The sequence below is a fragment of the Mobula hypostoma genome, chromosome 20 (genome assembly GCF_963921235.1).
Source record: "Mobula hypostoma chromosome 20, sMobHyp1.1, whole genome shotgun sequence".
NCBI classification, from domain to species: Eukaryota; Metazoa; Chordata; class Chondrichthyes; order Myliobatiformes; family Myliobatidae; genus Mobula; species Mobula hypostoma.
The window spans coordinates 25,127,922-25,149,598 of NC_086116.1; the positions used below are offsets into that span (position 1 = coordinate 25,127,922).

The following is a 21,677-nucleotide window of genomic DNA, read 5'->3' on the forward strand; positions in this document are numbered from 1 at the left end:
ACTGAGGACCCCCATCACCCAGGACATGCCCTCTCCTCTCAGTGCTACCATCAAGGAGGAGATACAGGAGACTGAAGACACACACTCAATGTTTCAGTAACTGCTTCTTCCCCTCTGCCATCTGATTTCTGAATGGACACTGAACCCATGAACATTACTTCAGTGTTCTTCCTCCCTCTCTTTTTGCTACATGTGTGTGTGTGTGTATATACATACACACACACATATATACATACACACACATACACGCATACCTATATAAACATACACACATACATACATATATACACACACATAGACATATATATTATATATATATATATATACATACACACACACATATATTTTACGACATATGCCAGTGATATTCAGCTTGATTCTGATGCCGATCTGCCAGCATCTAACTGAGGAGCATAACAGACTCAAGTAGATCCTATACCCTTGCCACACTTTATACCTAATACCTTAAAATAAATTATTCATGTATTTTTTTGGCTTTGCCTCCTAAAATATTGGACAAATTTGTTCCTACGTAACTGACTAGTTGAATATTTTCAGTTTTGCACTAAATCTCCCAATTATTAGGGGACCTTAAATTGAAATGAGTGGTCAAAAGAATTAGTGAACTCAAATAGCCTAATCACAGAACACTTTACAATGGCAAATTAACCTAACCAACCATACATCTTTGGACTGTGGGAGGAAACCGGAGCACCCGGGGGAAACTCATGCGGTCACAGCAGCAGAAATTGGACTTCATTCACCTGTACTGTAAGGCATTGTGCTACCCACTACACTACCATGCCGCCTCACACAATAGTAGAGATAAACTAGTGTTTGCTCCATTTGTAGACTTTGATCACATGAGCTGGATTCAATGATTCCATAATAGCCACTGAAAAGTAAAAGCCCAAGAAAGACAAAACCACAAATTCCTCCGGCTGTATTACAAAAGGGGTTTTGTTCTGTAAAGACCTTGAGTGCAATGTTTTGATATCATTGGAGAATTTTCATAAGAATAAATCAGTTTATGAAAATAGATACTACAATTTAAGTCAGACAGTCAATACCATCCACAGCACTGATGTCGGGAGCAACTGGAAATCAAAATAAAACTCTTTATTTGAAAATACCAGTCCCCCTGAACTTCTGTAAATGGAAGTGGCAAAAGGAATTAATTTATAAATGGCGAATGACACGTTTAAATAGCACTATTTATGACAAAAATAGAAGAGAAACGGAACTGGGAGAAAATGATCTTTCAATACTGTTCAACATGTTCAGATATGTTTGATGAGGATTAATAGGAACATTAATCTTTATAATTCCAGCCCTGACCTCAAATTACCACAGCAAGTTGATCACAGTATTGTTACAATTTGTCTGCTCTGCAGACTTGGTGCACAAAACACATCACACAACCCGTGAGACAAATGACCACCTTCTGATCCACTAATGACTGCTGGAAAGCCAGAAAACAAGCACAGCCACGTCTAATTTCATCCAGGAAATTCCCAGGTTTGGGAATAGGGATTTTAAATGACAGCATGACCAACAAGCTCTCACTGTTCTCCTGCACCAACATTTCTTTCACAACAAGTGGCAAATCAACATTTTGCTTGCTCTGGTGAAAATGCCACCCATCTGTTGCTCCCGACTATCCGCACACACACAGCTGCTGGAACGTCAGAAATTTTCTCTGGCATGTCATACAGTCACTTCACAAGTAAACGATACAGTTTGAGGAACTGTACAGATAATGACTTTCAATTCAAACTTTCATCTCAAGCTGGAACCTGAACAAATAAAGACAGAAGGAAGAGTGCAAACTTCAATCAACAGCAAAATTTGATCCTGCAGGCCTGTTGTTAAAAGCTTATCAGAAGCACAGCAGAGAGGTTGACGGAACAGCAAGTTGACAAACATTCAGTTTTTCCCTGCTTCGTATTTATTTTCTCCTTATTTAAGACCATAAGATATCAGAGCAGAATTAGGCCATTTGGCCCATCAAGTCTGCTCCATCATTTCATCATGGCTGATCCAGTTTCCTGTCAGCCCCAGTCTCCTGCCTTCTCCCTGTATCCCTTCATGCCCTGACTAATCAAGAATCTATCAACCTCGGCCTTAAATATACCCAAAGATCTGGCCTCCACAGCCACCTGTGGCAACGAATTCAAAAGATTCACCACTCATCTCCATTCTAAATGGGTGTTCCCTCTATTCTCTGGCTGTGTCTTCTGGTCTTTGACCACCCCTCCCCCCCACCCCACCAATGAAACATCCTCTCCACATTCACTCTTTCACCATCCAATAGGTTTCAATGAGATCTCCCCTCAGCCTTCAGAGTTCCAGTGAGTCAAATGGTCGTTGTTGTGACATGTGTAGTGTGGTAGTGTAGTGGATAATGCTTGTCACCACCACTTTCAACTTCCATCATTGGCTGGCAGTCTTGTGAAAAGGACAGCTGAATGTGTAAGTCAGTATATAGCCTCTCCAACAGCCAGCATGTACTGCCTCCTCGCTGGTGACACAGTGCCTGAACTCTTTTCAGACTCAGACTGCACTACAGGGGATGAGGAGGAGGTCTGGCTCCTGCACTCATTGCACACAGGCCCATCGGTGTGTGGACATGCCCTGGTGCTCATGAACCAGATCCCCAGCTATGGGTAAGTAGCCCCACTGCCTTGCGGGCAGCCTTGGGAGAGACAAAGGCTACAGTAGTAAACACAGACAGAAAATCTGGAGTGGAGCCCCTAAGGTGGCTGGACATAATTGAACATCTTTCTGGCAACTCCTGCAGCTAAGCTGGTGCCAAACTCATTGCTTTCCTTTGGACTACACTGGTGAGGCCGAGAGAGGGATCTCCATACCCTCTGCCCAGGCTTGTGTTGATGAGGATCATAACCCATTGCCCTTGAGACAGACAGATGCTAATCACAGCCCCAAAACCATCAAACACTTCTCATATGATAAGCCTTGCAATTCCGTAAGAATTTTTGTGAACCTCCTTTGAATTCTCTCCGACACCAACACATACTTTTTTAGATAAGGGGCCCAAAGCTGCTCACAAGGTTCCAAGACAGGCCTCACTAGTGCCTTTTAAAACCTCAACATTCCATCCTTGCTTTTATATTCCAGTCCTCTCAAAATGAATGCTAACATCACATTTGCCGTGGAATCCTACACAAGGACTCCCAAGTCACCTTACACCTCAGAATTTTTAATCTCTCCATTTAGAAAATAGTCTGTGCTTTTATTTCTTCTACCAAAGTGTATGACCATACATTTCCCAACACCGTATCCCATCTGCCACTTCTTTGCCTGATTTTTTTGAATAAAAAGTAAATCAGGAAACTATCACAAAACCAATTTCCAGCACTTTACCAGCTTTCCCGTATAATCAGTTACTGAGAAGTAATATTGCTTGGGGTCTGTCATGTCCTCTTCAGAACTACCTGTATAGAACACCACGTCAGATAGTCCAGCTAAGACTGGAACACTATTATCCAACCATGTACCAGAACAGTACATGCCAACCTTCTGTTTTTATGTCACCAATTTGCATCTGTTAAACTAAATCTCCAGTGTTAATAATTTACTGTGAAGGTTACATTTTCAAATCTTTACACTGAAAACATAGCCAATCTGAGATCCTCCACATACTAATTCTAGAATACTACGTAAATCGCTTCAAATTATATCTGGAGCATATTCAAGTCTATTCAAATACAGTCACCCACATATCTCTGAAAGTGCAAACAAACCCCAACAGATAGTCAGTGAATCATTAGTTAGGACACACAAGTAGATACCATTGCTTTGTCTATTCCTGGAATCAGTCTTCACTATTCAAGCACTGAATAAAGGCTTACTGATAACTACAAGTGCAGACTAAATCACACATGTTAAATGCACATACTCATATATTAATACAACATGACTCATAAAAGATTCAAAATGAATAATTTCAGTAATCGATGTCCAACTACAAACCCCATTTCCAGAAAAGTTGGGATATTTTCCAAAATGTAATAAAAACAAAAATCTGTGGTATGTTAATTCACGTGACCCTTTATTTAACTGACAAAAGTACAAAGAAAAGATTTTCAATAGTTTTACTGAACAACTTAATTGCATTTTGTAAATATACACAAATTTAGAATTTGATGGCTGCAACACACTCAACAAAAGTTGGGACAGAGTTAAGATAAGATTGAAAAGTGCACAGAATATTCAAGTAACATCGGTTTGGAAGGCTCCACATTAAGCAGGCTAATTGGTAGCAGGTGAGGTATCATGACTGGGTATAAAAGGCTCAGTCTTTGCAAGCAAGGATGGGTCATGGCTCACCCCTTTGTGCCAAAATTTGTGAGAGAATTGTTAGTCAGTTCAAAACCAACATTTCTCAATGCAAGATTGCAGAGAATTTAGGTCTTTCAACATCTACAGTACATAATATTGTGAAAAGATTCACAGAATTCAGAGACATCTCAGTGCGTAAAGGGCAAGGTCGGAAACCACTGTTGAATGCGCGTGATCTTCGAGCCCTCAGGCGGCACTGCCTAAGAAACCATCATGCTACTGTGACAATTATAGCCACCTGGGCTTGGGAGTACTTCAGAAAACCACTGTCACTCAACACAGTCTGTCGCTGCCTCCAGAAATGCAACTTGAAACTGTATTACGCAAGGAGGAAGCCATACATCAACTCTATGCAGAAACACCGGCGAGTTCTCTGGGCCCGAGCTAATCTCAGATGGACCGGAAGACTGTGGAACCATGTGCTGTGGTCAGATGAGTCCACATTTCAGCTAGTTTTCGGAAAAAACGGGCGTCAAGTTCTCCGTGCCAAAGATGAAAATGACCATCCAGATTGTTATCAGCGAAAGGTGCAAAAGCCAGCATCTGTGATGGTATGGGGGTGCATCAGTGCCCACGGCATGGGTGAGTTGCGTGTATGTGAAGGTACCATGGACTCTGAGGCGTACATTAGGATTTTAGAGATACATATGTTGCCATCAAGGTGACATCTCTTCCCGGGACGTCCATGCTTATTTCAGCAGGACAATGCCAGACCACATTCTGCACGGGCTACAACAGCATGGCTTTGTAGACACAGAGTGCGTGTGCTTGACTGGCCTGCTGCCAGTCCAGATCTATCTCCTATTGAAAATGTATGGCGCATCACGAAGAGGAGAATCCGACAACGGAGACCACGGACTGTTGAGCAGCTGAAGTCTTATATCAAGTAAGAACGGACAAAATTTCCAATTGCAAATCTACTACAATTAGTATCCTCAGTTCCAAAACGATTAAAAAGTGTTATTAAAAGGAAAGGTGATGTAACACAATGGTAAACATACCTCTGTCCCAACTTTTTTTGAGTGTGTTGCAGCCATCAAATTCTAAATTTGTGTATGCTTACAAAATACAATTAAGTTGGTCAGTAAAACTATTGAAAATCTTTTCTTTGTACTTTTGTCAATTAAATAAAGGTTCACGTGAATTAACATATCACAGATTCTTGTTTTTATTGCATTTTGGAAAATATCCCAACTTTTCTGGAAATGGGGTTTGTAAAAACTGTAACCTTCCACACCATGAGGGATGGACAGAACCAAGTAAAACAATTCTGTGATTACCATTAAAAGAGCATGCTAATGTAAGTGTACGCAGAAGGACAGTAAGTAATTTGAAAATTGCAATGTTCGAGAGAAGGTATCCATCTGTGCTGGGCTGAGCGTCGAGCTAGCTACTCGTCCTTGTAAAATGAAACAGGCAAATGCTAAAGAAACGGCAAGATTGTTGCCCAATGTGCCACTAGACGCAGAGAGGAACAGAAAGTATATAAATTGCAATGTTTGTCATTTAACTACAAGCTTTCCACTCATATAATATACAACTATGAAATGATGAATATTGAAAATGCAAGCTTACGAATCATAAAGAATACAAAGATACACAATCTCGCTTTTGTGGTATAATGATTCTATAATTTATCTGAAAGTTAACATTGCAATATTTGCAATAAATTTTTGCTAAGATGTGAAATGTGCCTTCTGAGATAAATCTATAAAGATCTAATGCCATTATTTATTTGAAGTAAAGGTGGTTTCTGCACCCTGGCCAACATTCAAATAGCCAGTGAAAAAGAAACTAATTAAGCAATCCTCATAAACAAGAGAAAATCTGTAGATGCTGGAAATCCATAGCAACACACAGAAAATGCTGGAAGAACTCAGCAAGTCAGGTAACATCTATGGAAATGAATAAACTGTTGACGTTTTGGGCCAGGACCTTTCCTCAGTCCTGAAGAAGGGTCTCGGCCCAAATCGTCAACTGTTTATTCATTTCCGTAGATGCTGTTGCCTGACCTGCTGAGTTCCTCCGGCATTTTAGATCATAAGACCATGTGATATAGGAGCAGAATTAGGCCATTTGGCCCATCAAGTCCGCACTGCCATTGCACCATGGCTGATCCAATTTTCCTCTTAGCCCCAATCTCCTGCCTTCTCCCCGCATCCCTTCATGCCCTGACCAGTCAAGAATCTATCAACCTCTGCCTCAAATATACATCAAGACTTCACCTCCACAGCTGCCTATGGCAAAGAATTCCACAGATTCACCATTTTCTGGCTAAAGACATTCTTTATCTCTGTTCTAAAAGGTCACCCCTCTATTCTGAGGCTGTGTCTTGTGTGTACTGTTTTTAATTAAACAGTCCTTTTTTTTCTGTTAACCCATGTTATGCACAGTAAGATTGTACTTGCATGTTAAACATTTTGGAACAGTCCAATGACATAAATAACACTATGTAAAAGGCAAGTCATTCCTTTCAAATACCCCCGGGCAGAAATAGAAGGGTAAACCAATTTTTAAGTACATTTAAACTTGAAACAAATGCAATCTCTTAGTACCAGTAAAGTTACAATAAGGGCATCAACTGCGAGCCCCAAATAAGAATAAATATCCTGGAAAAGAATCAACTTCAAAAAAAACTTCCTCTAAAATGAAACTGCAGCTATAATTAATTAAAGCCACCTAGCTGTTTTGCACTCTGATATCACTCACTACTAAACTTTATAGGACTGAGCTTTGAATGATATTATGGAATGTCACCAAAGAATTAAAAATTTCAGAAAATACTCTGATGCAACAAAATACAGATTAAAATGGGCTCTTTCCTATTCAACTTTAGGGAAAGAATCTTGCTGGATACTATGGCAAAAAAGTATAATCAGACATTAATGTAACACTTGCATGACTTCAAGACATCAACAACTATAATCAATGAAATATATCTGAAGGGTAATCGTTGTCATAATGAAGGGAATCTCAGCACCCAACGTCCACAGAAAACTCATGCAAACAACAATGTGATAACCTCCAGATAACTTGCTTCATGGCATTGGCCGAGGGAAAAAAACTATTAGCACAAACACGAAGAACAATTCCCACGTTCTTCTGTACCATGGAAGCTCGTGTCAATGGGAGAGACCAGAGGGGGCCTAAGTTTAGCATGTAGATTGAAAGATGACACACCAATCAGCACTTCCAGTACTGTAAAGGAGAGTCGGCAAAGACCTTTGTATTCAGATTCCTCTGGAGTGGAACGTGTATCCGTGCAGCTCTGACACAAAGGCTACCCTGCTAACAAAGCAACACAACAGTCTCTTCAAAGACATTCAAAAGAGCAAGCTTACAATCTTGCTACAATGCAAGAAAGAATTTGAGCCCCACCACTCAATTAATATTAACACATAACCCAGATGGCACTCTTCTGCTCTAATTGCAGAAAACGAACAATTGGTGAGGTTTGCAATGCACCAACATTGGAGGTACTTTCTGTAACATATGCTGAACTGCCAAGCAGTCATGTGGTCTAACAATTCATCATCAATGGCACTCTTTCTAAAGGTGATTATACTTCTGGCTCCAGGATATAAAGTATCTGGTTAGTTCATTGCATTTCTTGAAAAATAGTGCCCATGATAGATTATTAGTTACTATTATTTAATAATCATTTACTTCACATTATATCTGAGAAAGGATCTGCTGGAAGACATTACCACTGACAGTAATCCTATTTTTATCAAACATTACAAAATAATGTACTGCAGGTCAAATTTTAATACACTTAAAAACCACTAATACTTGGAACAAGCTCACTTCTTGGGGAGGACTAGTTATTTACAAGGAAGATAAAGGTCACATGAAATTCATGAAAATATCGCATTCTTAAATCTGAAGTTCCATAGACTTTTTGTGGAAAAGTACTTTGCTTCATCATAGTAACTACTCAAAATCCTTTTGAAAAACCCAGATGCAAAGGAACTTTCAAGAACAAAGAAACACCAGACATAAATTCAAAATGTAGCAATAGACCAAAGCTCACTCCCATCTGCTTCACAGACCAGTCACGTCCATTTTGGAAAGGTCTTCAATGCAGAGGAACTGCCTTTCCTTTGGGTATCTTGTTTTACAAAGTACAATTGAATTTGAACTCCGACATCAGCCCTCAAAGACTTAACCGCTGAGGAAATCTTAAAATGTAAAGTTCTTGAAAAAAGGCTTCAGCAAGAAATACAAAAATATTCTCCAAGTTCAGAGACCTGCGGTTACATTCTCCATCTTGATGTGATACTCTCATTCCAATGTTAACTAAAATGGTTCACATACTACTTCAAACATTGAAATAATTATATCAAGAGAGATAATTATAAAATGCCAGTTTACAAAATTGTAATGAAGACCCACGATTAAAGATAAAAGAATAAACAAAATTATATATTCAGAAATTATGGCACATTTAATCTTTTGTTTAATTTCTTGTTGAAGGCATCATGTTTTCACCATGAACCATTTAAAAAGGTGTACATTTCCCCTCTTACCTGTAACGGAGATCTTCAGGTTTGCTTCCAGAGGCCTGTTGTTGTCCAAATTCTGACTCAACTTTAAGTGTCCAGTATTTTGGTCTAAAATCAAAAGGTTAAGCTCATTGCCCTCCACGAATGTGTAAAAAAGACTATCTGATACATCCGGGTCATAGGCTGGAATCTTCCCGATCACGCCTGAAGGAAAGCTGTTTGACTTATTGGTAACATAGTTGTTAAAAATAATCTCAAAGTTGCGCAGCACTGGAGCATTATCATTTTTATCCACCAGACGAATATGAATTGTGGCTCGATTAACCAGAGGTGCTGAGGTGGCCTGGACCACGATGACATATTCAGTTTTGGTTTCATAATCCAAATCTGTGAGAGCAATCAGGTCTCCGGTAAACATGTCCAACTGGAAAACCTCAGGGATGTTTCCTTCCACAATCTGGTACATGATTTGTGCATTTGTTCCCACATCAGGATCTGTTGCCGTGATTCTGGCCACTGACGAACCAACAGGACTGTTTTCATCGATATAAATATCAAACTCATCTTTTTCAAAGGCAGGAGCATTGTCGTTGACGTCGAGCACCGTAATCTGGACATTTACAACTGCTTTAAGTGGTGGGTTACCCTTGTCAACTGCAAAAACCCTCAAGTTATAAATTGGAACATTCTCCCTATCTAATTTCCTCCCAGTTCGAATAATCCCCGATGAGGGTTCGATGTAGAAATCACCATCTCCATCATCACCACCATGGAAGGTGTAAAACACTCGACCATTGAGACCCGAATCCCGGTCAGTGGCTGAAATCTGCAAAACGCTGGTAGATAAAGGAACATCCTCATACACCGTGCCCTGGTACAAATCACGTACAAACTGTGGCTTGTTATCATTAGCATCATTGATCAGGATTTCAACGTACGTTGTGTCGGATTTTTGTGGGATACCATTGTCTCTGGCTGTTACTGCCAACGTGTAGGATGCCTGGTCTTCATAATCCAGCTCCATTTGCGTGGTTATGGTTCCTGTGTCAGGATCAATTTTAAACTGAGGAATGTTGTCCTCCATGACGTAGGTTATCCTGGCATTCTCTCCTGTATCTTCATCAGATGCACTGATAACCACCACCGCTGTGCCAATCGGTTTGTCCTCATTGATGCTGACAGTATAGTGTGAACTCTGAAACACTGGTCTGTGTGTGTTGGCATCAGTGACATTAATATAGACCTGAACCGTGTCCATCCGAGTTCCATCTGACGCAGTAACCGTAAGAACATACTGCCTTTCCTGCTTGTAATCCAGGGGCAACGCTAAAGTGATTAGTCCACCACCACTCTGGCTGGTTATTGAAAACCGGTTCCGCGTGTTTCCGCTTGATATCTGATACGTGACCACGCTGTTAACGTCCCGATCAATCGCAGTGACGGTCAACACACTGCTGCCCACGGGTGCGTCTTCATTCAACCTGAGGTGATAAACCCTCTCGGTAAACGTCGGGTTGTTGTCATTCACATCCAGCACAGTGATGCTGATCCCGGCTGAGGAGGTCATGGATGGGACGCCATTATCCCTGGCTTCTACACTGAAAGCGTAAAATTCAGTCGTCTCGCGATCCAATTCCATAGCAACTGTGATCCAGCCCGTATTGTTGCTTATGACAAGTGGAAAGTCAGGAGGGGTGTCTACCAGCGTGTACTCCAAGCGAGCATTGTCACCAGAATCAGCATCAATAGCCTGAATGTGAATCACTGAATACCCAACAGCCACATTCTCCAACACCGTGGCCTGGAAAGGTGTGCTTACGAATATTGGCGCATTGTCATTCACGTCTACCACTTGTATCATGACCAAGCCAGTGCTATTGATCAAAGGTGGCCTTCCACCATCCTGTGCTTTAATACGAAGGGAATATTCTCTCATGGTCTCATAATCCAATGGGTTGATGATATCAATGTTGCCGTTTAGAGAATCTATGTAGAACTGCCCTTTTATATTTCCACTCACAATGCTGTAATGAACTACAGCATTGTTCCCTTTATCTCGATCAGAAGCTTTGACCTGCAGGATTTTGGTATTCACTGGAACGTTTTCAGGCACTTGGACAAAGTACCGCTTCTCACTAAACTGCGGAGAATTGTCGTTCTCATCCTCCACAGTAATGTAAACAGTTGCCGTGGTACTTAGAGGACCTGGATCTCTTCCTTGATCATTTGCCTCCACAATCAGATGATATTCAGCCACCAACTCCCGATCTATAACCCCTCTGGTCCTTACAATCCCAGACCTAGTGTCAATCTCAAACACAGAATTATTTCCATTGCTGTTGACAATGCGATATAACATGTTGGCATTCGAAGGAGCATCACTATCGGTCGCCCGGATGGTCAGCACCTCGTAGCCAACTTCAACGTTCTCCCGAATGATTTCCCTGTACTCAGACAGTTCAAAGAGTGGGGCGTGGTCATTAGTGTCACTGACAGTTACAGTTAAGGTGGCCGCAGTCATTCGACGTGGAGTTCCGTTATCATTTGCAGTAACTTTAAAAAAAGGAAAAGAAGTTGAATGTATTGACAAAACAAAACTCTTAAGTTTTATACAGACTCATGTCACTTTGATATACAGCTACATAAACATAATTAGGAAGTCAGCCAACTATACCAAAGTCGGTAATGACTTCCCTACTGATGGCTCAGAACACATTACCAACACAGTAGCATGGCTAATTGATTCAGTATCGATCAAGTTTCCACATACCCATCTTGAGTACTAGCCTACAAAGTACCCAGGACATCTTCAAGGAGCAGTGTCTCAGAAAGGCAGCATCCATTATTAAGGACCTCCAGCACCCAGGGCATGCCCTTTTCTCACTGTTACCATCAGGTAGGAGATACAGAAGCCTGAAGGCACACACTCAGTGATTCAGAAACAGCTTTTTTCCCTCTGCCATCTGATTCCTAAATGGACATTGAACCCATGAACAGTACCTCACTTTTTAAAATATATTATTTCTGCTTTTGCATGATTATTAATCTATTCAATATACGTATACTGTAATTGCTTTATTTATTCTTCTATATTACGTATTGCATTGCTGCTGCTGCTAAGTTAACAAATTTCACGACACATATCAGTGATAATAAACCTGATTCTGATTAACTGTTCATTCTTTCCACAGCTGCTACTGACTAGCTAAGTTCTTCCAACATTTCTAGTTTTCCTTCAGATTCCAACATCAGTTTTATGTTGTCCAAGTAAAAACCAAATTGGATCTGCTAAAATATGACAGCATCACAATAGGGAATGTTCCCTGTACTCCTGAAAAACTGCAAAACACTTTGCCTCAGCTCTCTCTAACTAGGGGGCTGGACAACAACCTGCTCCCATCTCTGTACTGATGAAAGCGACTAAAATTCTGAAGGAGAGATGATCTGTCACAGATCACTATAAAAGCTCTCCTTTCAATATACTCTTTGGGGGCAAACTCCAAAACCAAGTCAGCCATGGCTTAAATCAATACCTGACAAGTGTCAGCTTAGTTGAACATCACTGTAGTACTGAGACCAGGATTCTGGATTTCTATTGGAGTTAAGCAGCTAATGACAAATATAAATTCATTGCCAAAGGGGATCTTGCTTCATCAAAGGCACATTCTTTCCAATGAGCTGTTAAACTAAGGGACTATCTTCCTCACAAAGGGAAACATGCAGTTGTACTTTCTGAATTAGAATAAGTCAATGCCCAAGTTCCTGAACTACACTCTCCTCAAAAGACTTTAAACATTACATATGTGCAAAGTACATTTATGTGCACACACAAATGGCATACAAATTATTAAACCAACAATCCTGCTGTAGCTCCCTGTACATCATGAACCCGACCTAGACGGGGAAACTGCTTCGGTGAGCACTGAGCTCCATTCTCCAGAAAAAGCAAGATCTCCCAGTACCTCACATTTCAATTCTACTTCCCATTCCTACATGTCAGTCCATGGCCTCCTCTTGTGCCATGATGAGGTTGGAGGAACAACACCTTATATTCCGTCTGGGTAGCCTCCAACCTGAAGGTATGAACATGGATTTCTTGAACTTCTGATAATTGCCCCCCTCCACCTTCACCATTCCCTTTTACTTCTCTCATCTTATCTCCTTACCTGCCCATCACCTGCTCCTGGTGCTCCTGCTCCTTCCCTTTCCTCCAAGGTCTTCTATCCTCTCCCACCAGATTTCCCCTTCCCCAGCCCTTTAACTTTTTCACCAATCAGCTTCACAGCTCTTTGCGTCACCCCTCTCCCTCTCCGTTTCACCTTGTACTTCTTCCTCCCCTCCCACCACCTTCCTACTCTGACTTTTCATCTCCCTTTCCAGTCCTGACGAAGGGTCTTGGCCTGAAACGTCAACTGTTCACCATTTTTCATAAATGCTGCCTGGCCTGCTGAGTTCCCCCAGCATTTCGTGTGTGTTATTTGGATTTCCAGCATCTGCAGATTTTCTCATGTAGGTGAATTAACAACTTCCTTTTAAATAGCATTCAACCAAGTCATGATCCTGTTTATTTCAGCAATCGATCCTCTGATGCCCTTTGTTCCAAAGTAAGCATACTAAATTGATTCCCTTCCTCCTCCCTACGTTCCCATCTTCGGAAAAAAATCAAAATTCCTGGCAAATTACTACTCAAAAGCTTAAAGCCCTGGCCCACTTATTTCCATCGATTATCACTTTAACTTTCCCTTTTACACTTCAGCTTTCCATTTGGCTCCGTCAATTTTAAATAAATCTGTAGGAATAATCACAATTCATTTTTTCTATCCTAACAATAATGTCAATAAATAAAATCAACTGATGCAGTGTTACAAGCAAAATGACAAATCTGAATTAAAACTGGTAGAAATAATTGGAAGCAAAGAATTGCTGCATTGTGTAAAAAAACACACAATTGGTAAGTATGAGGATTTTTGGATTACTTATAATTTCAAGAAAATTATATTGTATAAAACTCCACCCAGAAATGTACAGATAGCAATTTAAATGAAATATTTCTTATGTTGTCACATTCTAATAAAGAAGCAAAAATAGCAAATACTAAAATACTGACTAGGGAATTCATTTTGTCTAAGTCAGGGATGTTTAAAACAGATTGGAATACCTCTGCAATGTTCTGAAGTTTATTCAACTTTATGAAAAGCTCACTCATGCCTAGGTCAAATTTACATTCTATAGAGAGAGGATACTGTAATCCATGCTGCTGATTATTCGCTACCTTTGTCAATTATTAATTACTTCTGTGATTTGGAAAACAAACCAGTTCACACAGCGTTGGTATGTGGAAGATATTAAAGGCATTAATAGGACAGGCAATGCTCTCATATTTTGAAACATCTGTGATGAAGTCAGCTTCCTTCCTGGACAAGGGGAGAAGGTCTGTGAGAACATGTATATTAGGGAAGAATACTTTGATTGGATCAGACAAAGGTTACAGGCAGCAATATGAAAGATCTCCACTGTTCTCTCCTGATTTACAAACAAAATATCACGTTATTGGCAGAAACCGGTAACGTCTCAAGTTTTACTGACTTTATCTTACATATGGAAAGTAATAGTTTCTTTTAAGAAACACATAAAAAATTCCATGCATTAATTATTCTCTGAACTCACAGAAAGAAATCAAAATTCTTATTCTTCAGCACAGAAGGTTCATGAAAAGAATCCTCACTCTCTATTGTTCAATTTTGTTCAACTGACGTCTGCTGCTCCTCTTCAAACCTTTTATTTCTGGAACAGTAGGTGTTGGTTTGTATAAGAACATAAGAAATAGGAGCAGGAGTCGGCCATCTGGCTCGCTGACCCTGCTCCACCATTCAATAAGGTCATGGCTCATCTGGCCATGGACTCATCTCCATCTACCTGCCTTTTCCCCATAACCCTTAATTCCCCTACTATGCAAAAGTCTATCCAACCTTGTCTTAAAGATACTTACTGAGGTAGCCTCCACTGCTTCATTGGGCAGAGAATTCCACAGATTCACTACCCTCTGGGAAAAGCAGTTCCTTCTCATCTCTGTCCTAAATCTACTCCCCCAAATCTTGAGGCTATTTCCATTAGTTCTAGTCTCACTTACAGTGGAAATAACTTTCCTGCCTCTATCTTATCTATTCTTTTCATAATTTTATATATTTCTGTAAAATCTCCTCTCATTCTTCTGAATACCAGCGAGTACAGTCCCAGGCGATTCAATCTCTCCTCATAGTCTAACTCCTTCATCTCTGGAATCAACCTGGTGAACCTCTTCTGCAACACTTCCAAGGTCACTATATCCTTCTTCAAGTAAGGAGACCAGAACTGCACGCAGTACCACAGTGCGGCCTCACCAGTACCCTGTACAATTGCAGTATAACTTCTCTGCTCTTAAATTCAATCCCTCTAGCAATGAAGGCTAACATTCCATTTGCCTTCTTGATAGCCTGCTGCACCTGCAAACCAACCTTTTGTGATTCATGCACAAGCACTCCCAAGTCCCTCTGCAAAGCAGCATGCTGCAAATGTTTACCATTGAAATAATAATCTGCTCTTTCATTTTTCCTTTCAAAGTGGATGACCTCGCATTTTCCAACATCTCACTCCATCTGCCAGACCCTTGCCCACTCATTTAACCTATCTATATCTCACTGCAGACTCTCCGATCTTTTACATAATTTGCTTTTTCACTCAATTTAGTGTGATCAGCAAACTTAGGTACACTACACTCAATCCCCTCTTCCAGGTCATTAATGTATATTGTGAACAGTCGCGGGCTCAGCACTGACCCCCACGGCACACCGTTCACCAATATATAGAATTAGAGACGGACAAAAGTGGGGAAGCAAGCATTCAGCACATCATGCTGAAATGAAATTCATATAACCCTTTGAGCTTTGCATTTTTAAATACTTAATCAATTCCCTTTTGAAATTTATTATTGATTCTGCATGTTACACAGTAATCTAAATATCACTTCGTCCAAAACATTTTAGTGTGTCCTTGAGGACAACCCCAATTTCCCAAATCAATGGTTTTCTAGATGTTTAAAAGGGGGTCTTGAGTTTACTCAAAGTTCTGGTTAATTTCATCCCTGCCAATCATATTCTACTTAAAGCTTTATAATGCTATTGCCTTGCTGGGATCATATGTCCACATTCTTCTAACAATTTAAACTGAGTTCACAATTAAGTTCAAAGTACATTTATTATCAAAGTATGCATATATTATACAACTTTGAGATTAGTCTCCTTTCAGGCAGCCACAAAACAAAGAAACCCAAAAGAACCCATACTTTAAAAAAAGACCATCAAACACCCAATGTGCAGAGAGAGAGAGAAAAAATAAAAGTAAGCAAGTAGCATTCAGAATGAAAAAAAGAGTCCATAGACAAGAACCCCGGAGCAGATGGAGCAGGTAACAGCCTCTGCCTCAGTTCAGTGCAGAGCCGAGTAAATGACACAGAGTCAGGACTAATCTTGTGATTTGAAATTGAACTTTTGAGCACTGAACAATGCAAATTTGGCACCACAAAATAACATGCACCACTTAATTTACATTCCATTATTGTAATTTGAACAAAAGAATTCCAGTCAAGGAAGGATCACATAGTTAGGTTTCCCCAGATTAGCATTGGCACCAATTTGTACTTATTTCCTATTTATTAGAGCTTTAAATGAAATAAAAGATCCCAAAGTAGAATCACCATGATACTGCACTCACAGAAGGTGCTGTGAGTAGGGGAGTAGATATAGATGGGGGTGGCAGGTTGAACCAATGTTAATCCAAAGGGAAATATCTTTCCACAGGTTGAAAAGGAGGGAGAGATCTGTATCTGTTAATGACATCAAACTGGAGCAGCTGGAGTTCAACCGAACGTGAGTAAAGCACAAAGGACTCAAAAGTTGTAGAGGAGACGAGAAGAAGGGAGGGAATTCCAATCCTTACACTTTGGCACTGAAACCAAACCTGTCAACCAAAACTGATTGAAAATGAGCAGCGTTAGAAAGACTAGAACTGAAGAACAACTGTTGGCATTGGTTTATTACTGTCACATGTAGCTAGATACAGTGAAAAGCTTGTCTTGCATACTGTATATACAGATCAAATCATTACACAGTACATTGAGCTAGAATAAGGTAAAACAATAACAATCCAGAATAAAGTGTAAAATCTACCGAAAGAGCATAGTACAGGTAATCAATTAAGTGGAAGATCATAATAAGGTGGAATCAGAGGCCAACAGCTCAGTTTATAGTACAAGAGGTCCAAATCAGAGTCCAATAGCAGTGGAATAAAATCTGTGCTTGAGCCTGAATGCATGTGCTTTCAGGCCTTTGTATCTTATGCCGAATGGGAGAGTGGAGAAGAGAGAATGTCCAGGGTGGGTGGGGTCTTTGATTATTCTGGCTGCAATGAAAAGTAAGAGACAAAATCTGTAGAGGAGAGGCTGGTTCCTGGGACGTGCCCACAACTCTGTGCAGTTTCTTGCAGTTACTTTCAGAGCAGTTGCCATACCAAGCTGTGATGCATCCAGACAGAACCGCATCAATAAAAATTGGTGAGTCAATGGGGATAAGCCAAGTTTCTTTCGGCAATTGGCAAAAAAAAGAGGAAGGGCATCAAAGCTTGCAGTGGGATCTGGGCCTGCTGGATAAGTGTGCTGAAAAATGGCAGATGGAATTTAATACAGACAAGTGAGAGGTGTTGCACTTTGGGATGACAAACCAGGGTAGGACTTACTCAATGAATGGTAGGGCACTGAGGAGTTCAGTAGAAAGGAGGGATCTGGGAATACAAATCCATAATTCTTTGAAAGTGGCTTGACAGTTAGATAATGTTGTAGAGAAAGCATTTGGGCTTCATAAATCAAAACATTGAGAACAGAATTTGGTATGTTTTGTTGAAGTTGAATTGGAGTACTGTGTGCAGTTCTGGTCCCCTTCCTACAAGAAAGGTATTAGTATGATTGAAAAGTGCAGAGAAAATTTACAAGGATGTTGCCAGGACTTGAAGACCTGAGTTATAGAGAAAGGTTGAATAGGCTAGGAATTTATTCTCTAGAGCATAGGAGAATGAAGGTAGATTGATAGAGGGATATAAAATTATGAGGGGTGTAGGTAGGGTAAATGCAAGTAGACTTTTTCTACGGAGGCTGAGTGAGACTAGAACTGGAGGCAACGGGTTAAGCGTGAATGGTGAAATATTTAAGGCTCAGATGCTGGTGAGAATGTGGAATGAGCTGCCAGTGGAAGTGGAGGATACAGATTCAATTTCAACATACAAGAGAATGTGGATAGGTGCATGGATGAGAGGGGTATGAAGGGCTATCGTCCGGTGCAAGTCCATGGGACTAGGCAGAGTAATAGGTTGGCATGGACTAGATGGGCTGAAGAGCCTGCTTCTGCACTGTAGTGTTCTATGACATCTATGTCCTTATCGAATTCTCAAAGTATATACTGAAGGATGTTCTCAAGGAGAGGAAGGATGATGGATATCAGAACGTTAAGACTCAGGTATTGCCTTTGCACTTTTGGAAGTATGGGAATGATCATGAATGGGATCATCAGAATCCGAATCAGGTTTAATATCACCAGCATATGTTGTGAAATTTATCGTCTTTGCAGCAATAAAACAATGCAATATATAATAATAGAGAAAAAACTGAATTATGGTAAATATACATATAATAGTTAAATTTAATGGATGGTGCAAAAATAGACATAGAAAGTAGTGAGGTGGTGTTCATGGGTTCAATGTCCATTCAGAAGTTGGATGGCAGAGGGGAAGAAGGTGTTCCTGAATCGTTGAGTGTGTGCCTCAGGCTCCTGTACCTCCCACCTGATGGTAGCAAAGAGAACAAGACATGACCTGGGTGATGAGGGTCCTTAATGATGGGCACTGCCTCTTTGAGGCATCGTTCCTAAAAGGCATCCTGGATACTACTGAGGCTAGTGGCTGTGATGGGGCTGACTAAACTTACAACTCTGGGCAGCTTATTTTGATTCTGTGCATTAAATTCCACCCCCCCCACCCCCACCACCATACCAGACTGATGCAGCCAGTAGCATATTTCGAATGAGTGAAAAGATGACTTTTGAATGAATTCAGTAGAGGATAGAAAAATCAGCCAGGTGTTTAGATGACTGGTAAAACCTGGAGACAAAGTCATCAAAGTCAACAGTTAATGACCTGACATAACCTGGGTCAAGTATAAATTAGCTGCTTCACATCTCCAGGAAGAGGACGAAGTGAAGCTCTGAATCTGCACATTATTTATTTAATTATACCCTTTGATCATCTTTCTCACCACTTTAAAGTACTAGTTTACATTGGGATACAATTCTACATACCTGTCTTCAGCAGGTCAAACACTGCAAAGCAAACATTAAGTGAACCCTTTACAGAGAAGAGCTCTGAAATCAACTTTAGCCCAGGGTGAGTTAAACATTTAGAGACTGTCCAAAGCTAAACGCTTTAAGTGAGGGTATAAACCAAAACAAGGAACTTTGTGCAAACACTCACCTTTAAACACGTGCGTGTCCTTGGTCTCGCGGTCGAGCGGTTGTGTGGTGGTGACGGCTCCCGTGTCGGGATCCATGTGGAAGTAGTCACTGGACCTGCTGTCAAACAGCGCTTCCATGGTGTACTCCAGCCGGCCGGCCTCCCCTTCATCCAGATCGTTGGCGGTCAGCACTATGACCTGCGTACCCACGGGCTCGTTCTCAGGCACGGACACCTGATAACTGGGCAGCTGGAACTGGGGGCTGCGGTTAGCGCTTCGCCTCCGCCGAAACGGGCGTTTCTTGCGCCAGCCAAGCCCACGCCAATCCCTCACCCTGACGCGAACGAACAGGGGGTGCATCCGGTGACCCGAGCAGACGAGGTGGGCAACAGCCGGCTGGGTGTCCGGGCCCACACAGAAAGCCCCCGTGGAAAGGCTCCCGCCCGCTCCGAGCTGCAGAAACCGTGAGGCGTTCAGACTGGTGCAGAGCAGAGAGTCCGGCTGCAAGAGTGGAGGCAGGAGCTCTTTCACGTCGAGCAGTTGCCCCGCCGTCAGGCAGCCGCTTTGCCGCGAATGTCCCTTGGCCAGGAGCACCTCAATGGTAAGGTCTGGCGCGGGCGGCTGCGGTACACCTTTCCTCTTGTACTTGATGTAACAGTCTTGGCCGTGCACGTAAACGGCGAGGCGGGCTCGAACCACCATGTAGCCCCACGGCCTGGGCGCCTCCAGGTGCAGCGAGAGGGGGAACGGGTTGGAGGGAAGCAGCGCGCAGTCCAGCGGGCCCCTCTGCCTCAGCTCCCCCGAATGTGCGCCCAGCTCCAGGCGTCTCCGCAGTGGCTCCGGCGTCACCAGCCTGTCCACCTGGTAGAACCAGCCCGCCGAACTCAGGGACAAGTTGGCGAGTGGCGGCTCCCCGGGGCCCGAGCCCTTCCCCTGGGTAAGGTGCAGTTTCAAGCTGCCCGACGGCGGCATGTGCAGGAGGAGAGCCAGGAGGATCCGGCAACCAAACGACATGGTTCGGCAGGCTCTTTAAAACAAACTCTCTGACTGGTAAATTGCACGGCAACTGTTCATCCTAACAGCCGGCGCCCTCGGCGCCCCCTTCACCTGTGTCCCCAACTTCCTTCACCCAGTCCCGCTGGAGTCTGGTATGGTCATCTTGAATCTCACGCACACTTTGCCCTATATTCTCTCACTTCCAAACCCTCTCCCCTTGTTTTTTTTATCGCTCCCGTCAATTCCTTCCCTTTCCTCCCCTTCCCCTATTTCCCCTTTCTGCTTTTTTTCTTACGCCTCCGACCGCTTCCTTGCTTTAATTTGAACCCGAATTCGTTTCAAGATGGCTCCGCCACCCCTGGGTCTCGTTACCACCATTAAACCTGTTCCCGTTTCTCAGGCTCTTCAAACTTTCACCAACGCTGAAACTTCTGTCCTCTGACGGGACCCGCGGAAAACTGAGAACCCAGAACGAGAGCCAGAGGCGGCCAACGGCTCCCATCCCAATACATCGGGCTCCCTCCCCCTGCTCTTCAAAGCCCACCTCCTCCCTCGGTAACTCCCGCTGAGCCGCTTGCTCCAACTCTCTTCCTCGCTCTCCTCTTTTGCCCGGTGTCCGGCTGATTTCCAGTCCCTTCCCCTTCCCACAACAAGTCTCTCCCTCTCTCTCTCTCGCTCTCTCAGGTGTGCTTGTAGCTCTCTGCGCAGGATCAGTCTCCGGACCCGCCTGTTCCTCTCTTCCACCGAGTAGAGGTGCACAGTTACACCAAAAGAAAACGCAACAATTCGGTCACAAAAACAGTTGCATAGCGGGATCCGCACTCGGGCGCCAATAACTCCACCGCCACCAAATGGATTAGACAGACAACACAGTCGCCATGTGACCCAGTGTCCAACTCGGGAAGTTATGAACTAACAACTTAGTGCAGATGTTAAAAGTGTCGGACAGAGGGGAAAAAAAGAGGCCATCGCGTGCTTGAAAAAAAACGCAGACATCCGTTTGTAGTTTTTTTTTAAAAAAAGGTGGAGAAATGCAGGTTGTTGTCATGGTGACGCTGGGTTTGAACAAGGATCCCAGGAGACGGGATGTGGGCGTTTCATTGAGAAACAAAAGCGACAAAGCGAAAGGGAGACAGCCTGTAACTTTAAACTGCAGCGGCTTGGAGCGAGAAAGCACTTGTTAGCGAAACAACCCAGGCAGAAATTACAAGATGTTCGCAGATTGTGTAGTTAGTTTGAATAAGAACAAATTTCACTTTCATGACTAACATTTTAAACTTATA

The 21,677-nt window shown here is 42.1% G+C and overlaps 1 protein-coding gene across 4 annotated transcripts in view; it reads right to left on the reverse strand.

Moving 5' to 3' along the window:
* The window catches only part of celsr1a (cadherin EGF LAG seven-pass G-type receptor 1a), a 369,401-nt gene extending 348,316 nt beyond the window's left edge, over positions 1 to 21,085 (reverse strand). For all 4 annotated transcript variants that reach the window (XM_063072573.1, XM_063072570.1, XM_063072574.1 and 1 more), the window contains exons 1-2: positions 19,419 to 21,085; positions 8,892 to 11,420 (exon numbers count right to left, since the gene is read on the reverse strand). In XM_063072573.1, the coding sequence (XP_062928643.1) occupies positions 8,892 to 11,420; positions 19,419 to 20,412 (3,523 nt within the window). In that variant the 5' untranslated portion in view covers positions 20,413 to 21,085. The remainder of the gene's footprint in view (positions 1 to 8,891; positions 11,421 to 19,418) is intronic.
* Positions 21,086 to 21,677: the final 592 nt, after the last annotated feature.